Here is a 15,086-nt window from a genome sequence, read left to right as displayed (position 1 = left end):
ATTAGGTTAGAGTTCTCTTGCTTGAGGGTACACTCGACACAATATTACATCTTATTTCTCCTCTTTATTTCGTTAAATTTCTTATAGTTTATATAGGGAGATAATTATTTAATGTTGTTACTGTTCTTCAAATATTCTATTTTTCCTTGTGTCCTTTTCACACTGGGCTATTTTCTCTGTTGGAGCCCTTGGGCTTATATCATCCTGCGTTTCCAACTAGGGTTGTAGGTTAGCAATTAATAATAATAATAATAATAATAATAATAATAAAACAGATTATAAGTAATTATGATACCATAATAGTGAACCACTTGGCTGGCGTACGCAACTCATCCACGTACAGAGGAACAATGGGATAATGTTTATTTACTAGCAATGAGAGCAAGATACAGCAGAGACAATTTGAGTGGCACCCCATCATCATGCTTGTGGGAGGAGCACGTTGAAGATTTTGGGTTGCACCCAGTCGCAACCGTATAAACGTCAAATGGCGAATATAAGGTTTCCTGTAGTTCTATAAGCTCCCTTATTTACTAAAGTACAATTGTATATATATATATATATATATATATATATATATATTTCTTTTCGGTCATGTTCAGCTCTCCTTCGTCCATCGGGGTAGCGGGGAGAGGCAGTAGTCATACCATGGTGAGAGGGAGATCAGTGTGCATGTGTGTTCATATATATCTAAAAATTTAGCAGTCATTTTTGACGGGTCGCGTACACTAGTGTATTCATGAACGTACTAAATATAATATCCATCCTTTTTCGGCAAAAAAAAAAAAAAATAAAATAAAAATAAATAAAAAAAAAAAAAAAGCAATTAAAAAATCAGCCAAATATAGGTCAAGACTTGAGCTGGGTTTTTCATGTGGGGGTTTCAGACTCGTTAGCTCCTTTGGTGGCTGCAACCTCACCATCCTAGTGACCTAATGATGGGAGGTTTGGGGGAGCCTATTGGTATATTCTGCTGAGTCATCAGTAGCCATTGCCTGGTCCTCCTGGATGGAGAGGGGGCTTGGGCGCTGATCATATGTATATATGTTAAGTCTCTAAGGCATTGTCCTGCTTGATAGGGAATGTCACTGTCCCTTGCTTATGCCATTCATGAGCGGGCCTTTAAACCTATAAGGGTCTGTGTCGTTTGATGGTTATAGGAAAGAAGGATTTGAATTACGAACAGGATAAACGGTAGAGGATGATGGTTGGGGGGGGGGGGGGTAGGAGGTAGTCTGCCTTAGGGTATGCCCAGTACAGTGGTATGAGGGAAGTCTTAAAGCCATTGCATAGTACTAATAAACGTCACCATTTTCAATATAGGCTTCATTTCGGTATCCGATTCCCAGCAGCTCTAAATCAGGTCCCCAATGGAGATGAAATCAGGTCGACCGGGAGTCGAGAGGAAGGATTATCGTCGAATATTGCAATCGGCGGGAAAGCGAAATGGCGCCGCGAAATAGAAAAAAAAAATAAATTGGAATTTCAGATTGGATGGAATTTTCCAAAATGGAAAAGAGGAATAGTATGAAAGAAATAGGTTATTTAAAAGCAGAATTGAGCGGAGTGGAGACGTAAAATAATGATATGCGAAGGACTGACATTGCTCAGAATTAAAAACAGATGGTGGAGCAACATCTGTTGACAAAAAAAAAAAAAAAATCTAGAAAATAAAAAAAGGCATCGTTAAGCTTAGAAAAAGAACCTTTGAAACTTCATACTTAAGAGTTCTTAAACATTATGCTTAACGGAGTAAAAATATGAACGAAAATGACCTCATTCAAATGCAACGCATCTTGACCAAATACAGTTTATTTTGATCCCAAGTATGTGCTGGCTCGTGCGCAAGAGGATAAGCATCTATATACGCATAAGCTCTATAATTTGCGTAATAAATTAGAAGGAAAATTTAGTATTTATTAAAAGCAGTTAAAAATAGAATGAGGTTTTCTGTTTTCTAATAGCGAAATGTTTAAAGTAATTTTCTAATACAACTTTTGATTATGTAGTTTACAAATAAAATCTCAATATATATATATATATATATATATATAATATTATATATATATATATATATATAGAGAGAGAGAGAGAGAGAGAGAGAGAGAGAGAGAGAATTTTTTTAATTTGAAGTCTGTCTTGTAGAGGAAAGAGAAAGAGGCGGAACACGTACAAAAGGAAGATAAGAAGACAAACAGATGAAAGTCCCCGGAAATGAGAGAGAGAGAGAGAGAGAGAGGAGAGAGAGAGAGAGAGAGAGAGAGTGTTGCTTGTTTGAAGCGTGTTATAAAAAGACATTAGAAATATATAAATATAAAGCATTTTGACTTCGATCACAGAATATGAGAGAGAGAGAGAGAGAGAGAGAGAGAGGAGAGAGAGAGAGAAGTTTGAGTTTCACCTACAGAAAAGCGATGTCTTGCAATCGCGTAGAGGAGTTGGGGGTGGGGGGGGAATCTTGAAGGGGGAAGGGAATCTTGAAGGAGGGGGGAGGGAGGCTGGAAAGGAAGGTGGGGGGAACGTTCCAGTGGAAAGCGAGGAACATCAGTGTCATTCCGGGATTTATTAATCCGATATCTATTCCGGAGAATATACAGTCGCACTTGAAAGGAAGGAAACTCGGCAGAAAAAATGGCCTCATATCTCAGTCGAGGCGATAAAGGGAGTCTTTCTAAAGACCTTAAACAAGGGAAATCCGGCTGAGAAAATTGGCGGGATTTCGCCATTCATAGGAACACTTTCGGTTCTTCTTCATTTTCATAATACAAGTTATTCGTGAGAGAGAGAGAGAGAGAGAGAGAGAGAGAGAGAGAGATTTTTTTTCAAATTGAAGTCTGTCGTACAGAATAAAGGAGCGACAGAAACGTAAAAAAATGGGTATAAAAGAAGAATACGACAATTAGATAACGGTCACAGGAAGTGAGAGAGAGAGAGAGAGAGAGAGGAGAGAGAGAGAGAGAGAGAGAGATGATTTTTTTTAAAAATTGAAGTCTGGTCTTACAGAAGTAGAGGGGCAGAAACGGAAAAAGATTATAAAAGAAGAATAAAAACAATTCGATAACGGTCAAAGGAAATGAGAGAGAGAGAGAGAGAGAGAGAGAGAGAGAGAGAGAGAGCGTTACAAGGATTTTAGATGTCTCAAAGACTTTATAGTATATCCGTGGAGACTCCAATTGCTCTGGGGTCGAGCGAACTACTTTAGATGTTTAGAGTATTTATGACCTTATCTAACTGAGAGAGAGAGAGAGAGAGAGAGAGAGAGAGAGAGAGAGAGATTTACATGAATTTTGTATGCCTCAAAGACTTTTTGGTCCATCCACGGAGACTATTTGCTCTTGGGTAGAGCAAATTACTTTAAAACGTTTAGAGTATATGGTCTTATCTAACAGAGAGAGAGAGAGAGAGGAGAGAGAGAGGAGAGAGAGTGAGAGAGAGAGAGAGTTACAAGGATTTGGATGTCTCAAAGACTTTTTAGTACATCCGCAGAGACTCCATTTGCTCTTGGGTAGAGCAAATTACTTTAACCGTTGAGACAATGATCTTGTCTGAGAGAGAGAGAGAGAGAGAGAGATTTGACGTAATCGACTCGGCACCTAACATCTATAGGGCATGATAAATTATAATGCCAAGTATCCTTTTTTATCAGAACTATGCATGATTTCTGAGAAATAGCTCTTATTTAACATAAGAATTATTGTCTAAATCTAGCCATGTGTTCACTGTGACACTGTCAAAGACTATAAAGTTAGGCGATTAGAATCTTCTTTTTTCAAAAATTGATTCCACGCCGCTGGCAGGAAGGGACGTTGGTGAATGGTATAACACGTGAACAAACGCTACCGGGGTCTAAGCGATGTCAGGCAGGGCAGCCGAATGGGACTACGGTCTACCCCAAAGCCAAAGCAAAGTCCTTCAAAAAGGATAGAAGAAGATGTCATCTTACACGATAGTTTATTAAAAGCAGCAATAAAAAAAAAAATGCCCTAAAGGACAAAAATGCTTTTTCCAGTCCCCTAGATTAACAATGCACTCTATCTAATCCATTCCTTTTTACTCAGATTCCAGTTCGTCGCGTCATTCCCAACGGGAATTGAATGCCCGGGGTGGGAAGGGGGGGGGGGTCCTATTTCGGCAGTCTTACCATGGCCTTCGAACGAGGGCAAGTATATATCCGATATCCAAGTCGTAGGAAGGCAAGCGAAGGACCACGGAATCTGAATATTGATGTTCCTATGGGATTGAAGATATGCTACGTCCTCGTAGGATTTACTGAGGGCAAGGATATGTTGGGATATGGATAGGATGTATTATTCACCAGTGTACGAGACCAGTCAAAAATATAGGCTAAATATTCAGATAGACATGCGCACACACGCAACCCCTTCTCACCGAGGTATGACTACTCCTCTCCCCCATCCTCCGAAGGATGGGGATGACCGAGTAGTTAAACGTCTGGCAATGTCGCTGAGTGACCCGGATATATATATATGTATATATATATATATATATATGTGTGTGTGTGTGTGTGTACATATATGTTTATATAAATATAAATATAAATAAATATATCATAAATATATATATATATATACTTATATAAATATAAATATAAATATATATATATATAAATATATATATAAATATATGTATACATATACAGTATATATATATATATATATATATAGACACCTGCTCTCTGCTCTTTATTATATAGGGATTTTAGTAAAATCAAGTATCGTAACGTACAAAGAAACTTGAATCTTGCAATGAAAGCCAAATACCACTAAATACACTAGCTTTGTCCAATTATTACTGAAATATTCTCTTTCTCTTTCCCTCATTACTACTTTCATTCCTCTTTGATGCTAATTTTTAAAGAAAATTAACGGGATTTTATTTTCCTTAATAACTGATTCTTTCTGAGGATTTCTCTTTTCATCTAATTTGAATCGTAAATGACTGGAGAACACAAACTATTTGGTTTCTACTGATGATTTCCCGTATTAATAAATATTAATAACTCTTTAGCTATGGTCAGCAGCTCTTCTGGGAGAAGGACACTCCAAAATTAAACCATTGTTCTCTAGTCTTGGGTAGTGCCATAGCCTCTGTACCATGGCTTCCACTGTCTTCTGTTAGAGTTCTCTTGGTTGAGGTGCACTCGGGCACCGCTGTTCTGTCTTGTTTCTCTCCTCTTGTTTTGTTAAAGTTTTTTCATAGTTTATATAGGAAATGTTTTTTTTAGTAGTCTTGCTGTTTTTGAAATATTTTATTTTTCGTTGTTTACTTTCCTCACTGGGATATTTTCCCCCATTGGAGCCCCTGAGCTTATAGCATCCTACTTTTCAACAAGGCTTGTAGCTTAGGAAGTAATAATAATAATAATAATAATAATAATAATAATAATAATAATAATAATAATAATAATAATAATAACTAGAATGAAAACAGTTCTTTGAAATCAATGACAATAACATATAATTTCTAAAATACTTTTTAAGATTCAATTAATTGTTCAATGAAATGCTGTCAAGATCTTGCCACACAAAACTACATTTAAAAAAAAATATATTTAATTAAATGCCATAGCCACTGCAGACTCGCCTAAATTGATTTCCAGGTAAATCTGACAAGCAGACTAAATACTGCATGTGACTGAATTCATAATTTTGAGAGTCGAAAAGTTATATTCTAGTTCCCACTCACTTCAAGGTGATAATCTTTATTATTGTAAATTTTTTTAATTCATTAAATTTTTCTTTGTGTGTGCTATAATCATCATACTTTTAAAAGTAGGAACAAATGTCATAATTATCATTATTATTATTATTATTATTATTATTATTATTATTATATTATTATTATTATTATTATTATTATTATTATTTTTATTATCACTATTATTATTATTATTATTATTATTATTATTATTATTATTATTATTATTATCATTTTTATTCTTATTATTATTAGTAGTAGTATTTTTATTATTATTATTTTTATTATTATATTTTTTATTTTTATTATTATCATTATTATTATTATTATTATTATTATTATTATTGTTGTTGTTGTTATTATTATTACTATCACTAAAATTATTATTATTATTTTTATTATTATTACCATTATTATCATTATCATTATTATTACCCATTACTGTTTCAAGTATCTTAATTAAATTTACCCCCCCGAGTAAATAACACACCCACTTTAAAATGCCAGAACGTATAGCCTACTAAGTGCATAAAGGGGAAGTTGGTTTCCCGTCCCGTCGGACTTCGCTTGAAAAGCAGTTTTACAATATGCCTCCAAACGTGTATGGTGGAAGGATCTTTATTTTATCAGTGTCTCAGCTATTGATTACGTGTGCTTCTAAGTTTCTAAGAAAGTATCCAGGAGTGAGGTTGCAGGCCCCACAGGTGATCAAATTAGTGGGTGGTAAAGCAAGGAGCAATAACCGGATCTAACACAAGTGAGTCGAGAGCTGCACCGTTTATCAAGTAATGCCCATACACACAAACCCATATATATATATATATATATATACTGTATATATAGGCTATATATATACATATCATATATGTATATATATACAGTTTATATAAATAATATATATATATATATATATATATGTATATATATGTATATATATACACATATATAAAGTATATATAAATAATATATATATATATATATATATATATATATACACACACACACACAAACACAGCAACCGCAACGACATCAAATGCAGCTGTTTCTAGTCCACTGCAGGACAAAGGCCTCGGCATGTTTTTATTCATGTCCGGCGATTGGCTAACTTTTGTCACCACGCTGGCCTCTGCGGATTGGCAATGGTCGATGACTTTTAGTCTGATCGCTCACAGCAAATCCACCTAGTATGGGTGGCCTGAACTTTTAAAGCTTTGCTGATCACGGCGATACGCAAACCTTTTCACCACGACAAGGTTATCAATGATAAACAAATCGATTTTCTTTAAAGGTTGGATTCGAACCCACACCAGCTAGTGAGACTGAGGTTAGCAGTCTCACTAATGGCAAGAATAAGTATTTACCGTAATAGCCAATTTAAACTATTGAATCCAGAACTGATATAAATCGAGAATATTTTTTCTATTGAATTCGCGCAAAACAAAACCGGAGTTACAACCTAGTCCACTATGCTATCAATTGAACGGGTATATGTATGTGCATATTTATATATATATATATATATATATATATATATACATATATATATATATATATATACAGATACTGTATATATATATATATATATATAAAGAAATATGAGTTTATATATCCCTGCACAATGTCTTTAGTCAAGGCTGGGGTTTGGTAATTTTCATCACCAATTTCATATATATATATATATATATATATATAGATAGATAGATAGATAGATAGATAAATAGATAAATACGTTTCTTGGCTTAGGTTAGATCCAAGACTTTTTGTCAAGTCCAACGTGATTTAAATGGGAACCAGCATTTAATGGGATCAAGAAAAGGACGTGTGGCTAGCAGCCTGATGCCTAAAAACAGCCGTTACCTTTTAGTGTCACCCTTTTCGAAGCGAGAGAGAGAGAGAGAGAGAGAGAGAGAGAGAGAGAGAGAGAGGGCTCCCCACCTCGGAGACTAATTGAATTAATACATTCAACAAGTTTTGTCTGAGAGAAATTGGCGCGTGCTGGGAAAGGATCCCACTGCCTAAAACATTCGAGTGTAACTTGATTACCTGAAGGGAGACAGTTTGAAAAAAAAGGGAAAAGAAAAATTTTTTCTATTGAATGTTACAGAATAGGAAACAATACGGAAAGAAAAGGGACGAATAGGTAACAAAGACCGTTGATGATACGGAGAAAAGCGGAAGAAAGGTTACGGACGTAAAATATATTTTTTTTTCATAAACATTGCCTAACTTCTTTCTAATAAGCCATTACCCCATTTCAAAAATTCCTTTCCTCTCTCTCCTTTCAAATAATTTCCTCGATCTCCACTGCAATTTTCATTTATTTACTTTAATTAATCTTCCACTAGTCGAGGAATTCATCCCCTTATTCTATTAATTCGAATTCTCCCCCTCATTTCATTAACTTCAATTCATTTCCTCTTTCTATTACTCTCGTCTCTAAATTCTGATAATTCCTCTCTATGTTAAAACAATGCATTTCTTTGAAGTACAAATTGCTCTTGAAAATTTAAGCACACTTTAGTTTAATAATCTACTATGATGATATCTTTCCCTTTCATGTAATAGTTAAATACTATAGTAATTTTTTTTAGTGAGGCAGATTTGCACCGTCTCGGAAAAGTTTCCTAATCACTGATTGGCTGGACAAAATAATACTAACCAATCAGCGGTTAGGAAACTTTTCCGAGCTAAAAGGGCACCCCATGCGAGTCGGTGCAAATCTGCCTCACTAAAAAAAATTTACTATAGTTAAAAAATAATCCATTTGATGTATTTCTTTTTATAGCCACCCTAAAAAAGACCTAAGGATTCTATGTATTTCTTTTTATAGCCACCCTAAAAAAGACCTAAGGATTCTATGTGTTTCTTTTTATAGCCACCCTAAAAAAGACCTAAGGATTCTATGTATTTCTTTTTATAGCCACCCTAAAAAAGACCTAAGGATTCTATGTGTTTCTTTTTATAGCCACCCTAAAAAAGACCTAAGGATTCTATGTATTTCTTTTTATAGCCACCCTAAAAAAGACCTAAGGATTCTATGTGTTTCTTTTTATAGCCACCCTAAAAAAGACCTAAGGATTCTATGTATTTCTTTTTATAGCCACCCTAAAAAAGACCTAAGGATTCTATGTATTTCTTTTTATAGCCACCCTAAAAAAAGACCTAAGGATTCTAAAAAGTAACTTTACCATAGAACATAATTTTCATGCAGCATTTCCTCATTAACATAAAATGTTAGCTATAAAGGTAATATAGGATTTTTATTTAGTGATCTAGTAACTCGACAGAAAATAGCATGTAAATTGGTGGATCTTACATTTAAATAAAATGTTGTGCAACTGCTGTTCAATAAATTCTACAATAAAACATTAGTTCAACTCCAAATAACATTGAATAATAAATAAACAATATCTTATAATTACACATGCATCTGTAAACAAACTCATTTTAAAGATAACAATTAAATTAGCAAACAGACTCAGATATTCATCTTAAAGATAACAATCAAATTAAAATAGCAAACAGACTAAAGATAACAATTAAAAATAACAATTAAATTAAAATGGCTATAAAATTAGAATAACATAAATATGAAGGAATGGAGAGAGAATGGAAAATGAAATGATATTGATATGGACAAATGATGATAAGGGAATGAATATAGGTTGGAAATGACCCAAATCCTAACAGACAAAGTATCGTATGTGATTTAAAAACGAAACGAACAATTTTATTAAGATAAAGCTAATTAAAAAGTACTAACTGAAAATGGAGAGTAATAATAAAAAAAATGAAAATCGACTTGAATATGAACAGAAGAGTGCAAACGAAAAGTATTAAAAATGAATTGCATATGACGCAAAAAAAAAAAAAAAAAAAAAATAATCAATGGATAACACAAAAAAAAAAATTAGAAAAATTATATGTAAATAGAATGCAAAAAGGAAATGACTTGGAAAAAAAAAGACTCCATTTAAAAAAAAAATAAAGACTTTTCATTTTCAGTAAAGCCGAACCCTCCAGCCAAGAATTTGTGGAATCGTAAATATTCGGGGGGGGGGGGGGGGGCGGTCCTTCTGTTCCCTTTCGCCTAAATGGAAGTTTGCAATGCAATTAAGACTTTCATAGACGATTTCAGAGTTTAAGACGTTTACCGAGACGGTTGGATAGTTTAAGGCTTACTGGGAAGTTTAGATAGTTTGAAAATTGTTAATGAGATGTTTAGATAGTTTGAAAATTGTATAATGAGATGTTTAGATAGTTTGAAAATTGTATAATGAAATGTTCACATTATTTAAGACTTACTAGGACGTTTAGATAGTTTGAAAATTGTTAATGAGATGTTTAGATAGTTTGAAAATTGAATAATGAGATGTTTGGATAGTTTGAAAATTGTATAATGAGATGTTTAGATAGTTTGAAAATTGTATAATGAGATGTTCACATTATTTAAGACTTACTGGGACGTTTAGATAGTTTGAAAATTGTTAATGAGATGTTTAGATAGTTTGAAAATTGTATAATGAGATGTTAAGATAGTTTGAAAATTGTATAATGAGATGTTTAGATAGTTTGAAAATTGTATAATGAAATGTTCACATTATTTAAGACTTACTGGGACGTTTAGATAGTTTGAAAATTGTATAAAGATATGTTTAGACAGTTTACATTTTTTGGGGGACATTTAGATAGTTTGAAAATTATATAATGAGATGTTTAGATAGTTTAAGACTACTGGGATGTTTAGATAGTTTGAAAATTGTATAATGAGATGTTTAGATAGTTTAAGACTTACTGGGACGTTTAGATAGTTTGAAAATTGTATAATGAAATGTCCACATTGTTTAAGACTTACTGGGACGTTTAGATAGTTTGAAAATTGTATATGTTTAGATAGTTTAAGATTTACTGGAACGTTTAGATAGTTTGAAAATTGTATAATGAGATGTTTAGATATTTTAAGACTTACTGGGACGTTTGGAAAGTTTGAAAATTGTATAATGAGATGTTTAAATAGTTTAAGACTTACGAGACGCTTAGTAAGTTTGAAAATTGTATAATGAGATGTTTAGATAGTTCAAGACTTACTCGGATGATTAGAAAATTTGAAAATTGTATAATGAGATGTTTAGATAGTTTAAGACTTACTGGGACGTTTAGATAGTTTGGAAATTGTATAATGAGATGTTTAGATAGTTTAAGACTTAGTGGGACGTTTAGATAGTTTGAAAATTGTATGATGAAATGTTTAGATAGTTTAAGACTTACTGGGAAGTTTAGATAGTTTGAAAATTGTATAATGAGATGTTTAGATAGTTTAAGAATTACTGGGACGTTTGGAAAGTTTGAAAATTGTATAATATGTTACATAGTTTAAGACTTACTGGGAAGTTTAGATAGTTTGAAAATTGTATAATGAGATGTTCAGATAGTTTAAGACTTACTGGGACGTTTGGAAAGTTTGAAAATTGTATATTATGTTACATAGTTTAAGACTTACTGGGACGTTTAGATAGTTTGAAAATTGTATAATGAGATGTTTAGATAGTTTAAGACTTACTGGGACGTTTAGATAGTTTGAAAATTGTATAATGAGATGTTTAGATAGTTTAAGACTTACTGGGACGTTTAGACAGTTTGAAAATTGTATAATGAAATGTTCACATTGTTTAAGACTTACTGAGACATTTAGAGAGTTTAAGAATTATATGATGAAATGTTTAGAGAGTTTAAGACTTATATACTGACAAGTTTAGAAACTCTAAGAATTAAATACTGAGCTGTTTAAATTGTTTAAGACGTATATACTAATTTAGAAAGTCTAAGACTTATTTTCTGAGACGTTTAGAAAGTCTAAGAGTTATTTTCTGAGCAGTTTAGAAAGTTTAAGACTTAGACACTGAATCTATCATATAAGGTCACACTCGATGACACTTAGATAACATTCCTTAGGACCGGTGCCACAGGAAGGATTTTATGTAATACAAAGTATAGAAAAAGATTTAGAATTCTATCTAAGCGTTTGGTTTGTCTCTGACGCTAATTACAATTACAATAATTACAATAATTATAATAAGCTAAAACATATGTTCTTTATGTAATAAAAAAGTATAGAAAAAGAGTTAGAATTCTATCTAAGCATAATGAAATTGGTTTGTCTCTGACGCTAATTAAAATTACAATAATTACAATAATTATAATTAGCTAAAACATATGTTCTTTATGTAATATAAAGTATAGAAAAAGAGTTAGAATCTATCTAAGCTTTTGGTTTGTCTCTGACGCTATATAATTACAATAAGCTAAAACATATGTTCTTTGAATGAGGACTTTGTTTTATTGAAAACAAATGAAACCATTTGGAATAATTTCGAATCAATACGAACAGTTGTGAAACGGATAAAATTTAATCAACTGAGACAGTCAAGAGATTGAATTGGAATTACAATAAGAACAATGCAGACAATGTTTTAAATATCAATATCAAAATCAACTTCAAAATTTTCAAAATACTTATAGAATAACCATAAACATAAATGAAAATGATCTTAAGAAATATTAAAATGGAGGATAATCATGAAGCTGAGAGTCGACCCACTGAAAATTATCAGTTAAAATCAGTAATTATAAACAAAACAATGGGAGCTTTAACAAATAACTTTGAAAAATAGGATGATAATTATCAAAGCAAGAATGCCTTAACATGTTTTTAAATGCACCATACCCTAAAAATTAAGAGGGAAAATGCAGATGACAATTGACCTAGAGGGGAAATGAGGGTGACAATTTATCTTGAGGGGAAGTGAAGGTGACATTTGACCTATAGGGGAAATGAAGGTGACATTTGACTTAGAGGGGAAATGAGTGACAATTGATCTTGAGGGGTAATGTTGTTGACAATTGACCTAGAGGGGAAATGAAGGTGACATTTGACCTAGAGGGGAAAAGAAGGTGTAAATTAACCTACAGGGGAAATGAGGGTGTAAATTGGCCTTGAGGGGAAAAGATGGTGTCAATTGACCTACAGGGGAAATGAAGGTGTAAACTGAACTTGATGGGAAAAGATGGTGTCAATTGACCTACAGGGGAAATGAAGGTGTAAACTGAACTTGATGGGAAAAGATGGTGTCAATTGACCTACAGGGGAAATGAAGGTGTAAACTGAACTTGATGGGAAAAGATGGTGTCAATTGACCTACAGGGGAAATGAAGGTGTAAACTGAACTTGATGGGAAAAGATGGTGTCAATTGACCTACAGGGGAAATGAAGGTGTAAACTGAACTTGATGGGAAAAGATGGTGTCAATTGACCTACAGGGGAAATGAAGGTGTAAACTGAACTTGATGGGAAAAGATGGTGTCAACTGACCTACAGGGGAAATGAAGGTGTAAACTGAACTTGATGGGAAAAGATGGTGTCAACTGACCTACAGGGGAAATGAAGGTGTAAACTGAACTTGATGGGAAAAGATGGTGTCAATTGACCTACAGGGGAAATGAAGGTGTAAACTGAACTTGATGGGAAAAGATGGTGTCAATTGACCTACAGGGGAAATGAAGGTGTAAACTGAACTTGATGGGAAAAGATGGTGTCAATTGACCTACAGGGGAAATGAAGGTGTAAACTGAACTTGATGGGAAAAGATGGTGTCAATTGACCTACAGGGGAAATGAAGGTGTAAACTGAACTTGATGGGAAAAGATGGTGTCAATTGACCTACAGGGGAAATGAAGGTGTAAACTGAACTTGATGGGAAAAGATGGTGTCAATTGACCTACAGGGGAAATGAAGGTGTAAACTGAACTTGATGGGAAAAGATGGTGTCAACTGACCTACAGGGGAAATGAAGGTGTAAACTGAACTTGATGGGAAAAGATGGTGTCAATTGACCTACAGGGGAAATGAAGGTGTAAACTGAACTTGATGGGAAAAGATGGTGTCAATTGACCTACAGGGGAAATGAAGGTGTAAACTGAACTTGATGGGAAAAGATGGTGTCAATTGACCTACAGGGGAAATGAAGGTGTAAACTGAACTTGATGGGAAAAGATGGTGTCAATTGACCTACAGGGGAAATGAAGGTGTAAACTGAACTTGATGGGAAAAGATGGTGTCAATTGACCTACAGGGGAAATGAAGGTGTAAACTGAACTTGATGGGAAAAGATGGTGTCAATTGACCTACAGGGGAAATGAAGGTGTAAACTGAACTTGATGGGAAAAGATGGTGTCAACTGACCTACAGGGGAAATGAAGGTGTAAACTGAACTTGATGGGAAAAGATGGTGTCAACTGACCTACAGGGGAAATGAAGGTGTAAACTGAACTTGATGGGAAAAGATGGTGTCAACTGACCTACAGGGGAAATGAAGGTGTAAACTGAACTTGATGGGAAAAGATGGTGTCAATTGACCTACAGGGGAAATGAAGGTGTAAACTGAACTTGATGGGAAAAGATGGTGTCAATTGACCTACAGGGGAAATGAAGGTGTAAACTGAACTTGATGGGAAAAGATGGTGTCAATTGACCTACAGGGGAAATGAAGGTGTAAACTGAACTTGATGGGAAAAGATGGTGTCAACTGATCTTCAGGGGAAATGAAGTTGTAAACTGACCCACAACGAAATGAGTGTAAATTAATCTACAGGGGAAATGAAGTTGTAAACTGACCCACAGCGAAATGAGTGTAAATTAATCTACAGGGGAAATGAGGGTGACAATTGACCTACAGCGGAAATGAAGATGTAAAATTACCTACAGGGGAAATGAATGTGTCAATTGACCTAGAACAACGATTAAATAACAGAAAAAAACCTGCAAAATTGAATAAAAAAAAAAAGAATGATAATTAAAAGAAATAACGAGTTTAGAAAATTATCGAATGAAAAAAATTAAATGAGAAGCGAATTATGGAAATGAAGATGAGAATTAAAAATGAAAATAATTTAAAAGATAAGAAAATAAAACGAAGATTACTTACCGCCATAGGATAGTCGACTCCACGGATGAACGGGCGTGGGCAAAGCGCCACTGGTGGGGTGGGCGGTCTCCAAATTTCTTCCAGGCCGTCCAGTGTATCTTTCTGTTTTATCGTTTTGGTAAGGATAATAAAGGGAGAGGAGGGGGAAGGGGGAAAAAAGAGTAGGGGAGATTTATCTAATATTCAGTTGGCTCCCCTCCACCTTAGAAAAGGCCGTTCTGGAAGAGGCTAATTTCTTGGCTCCTCTTTGATTCTCTTGGTCCAAAAAACCGTCCAATACGTACGAAGTCGATGAGGCGAACTTGATCTATGAGTCTGGTTCCTGCCACGCTCCTCCTGACATCTTTTTTCTTTATTTCTTTCTTTTGATTCTTTATGTTTGTCTAA

The 15,086-nt window shown here is 34.0% G+C and overlaps 1 protein-coding gene across 2 annotated transcripts in view; it reads right to left on the bottom strand.

Moving 5' to 3' along the window:
- Positions 1-15,086, bottom strand: part of LOC137640264 (zinc finger protein 385D-like) — a 124,261-nt gene that overhangs the window by 108,717 nt on the left and 458 nt on the right. For both annotated transcript variants that reach the window (XM_068372858.1, XM_068372859.1), the window contains exon 1: positions 14,700-15,086. This exon is cut by the window's right edge. In XM_068372858.1, the coding sequence (XP_068228959.1) occupies positions 14,700-14,705 (6 nt within the window). In that variant the 5' untranslated portion in view covers positions 14,706-15,086. The remainder of the gene's footprint in view (positions 1-14,699) is intronic.

Source organism: Palaemon carinicauda, chromosome 4 (genome assembly GCF_036898095.1).
Source record: "Palaemon carinicauda isolate YSFRI2023 chromosome 4, ASM3689809v2, whole genome shotgun sequence".
Classification (NCBI taxonomy): domain Eukaryota; kingdom Metazoa; phylum Arthropoda; class Malacostraca; order Decapoda; family Palaemonidae; genus Palaemon; species Palaemon carinicauda.
The sequence above is the reverse complement of the archived record's forward strand: the minus strand, read 5'-3'. Positions and strand labels throughout refer to the sequence as shown.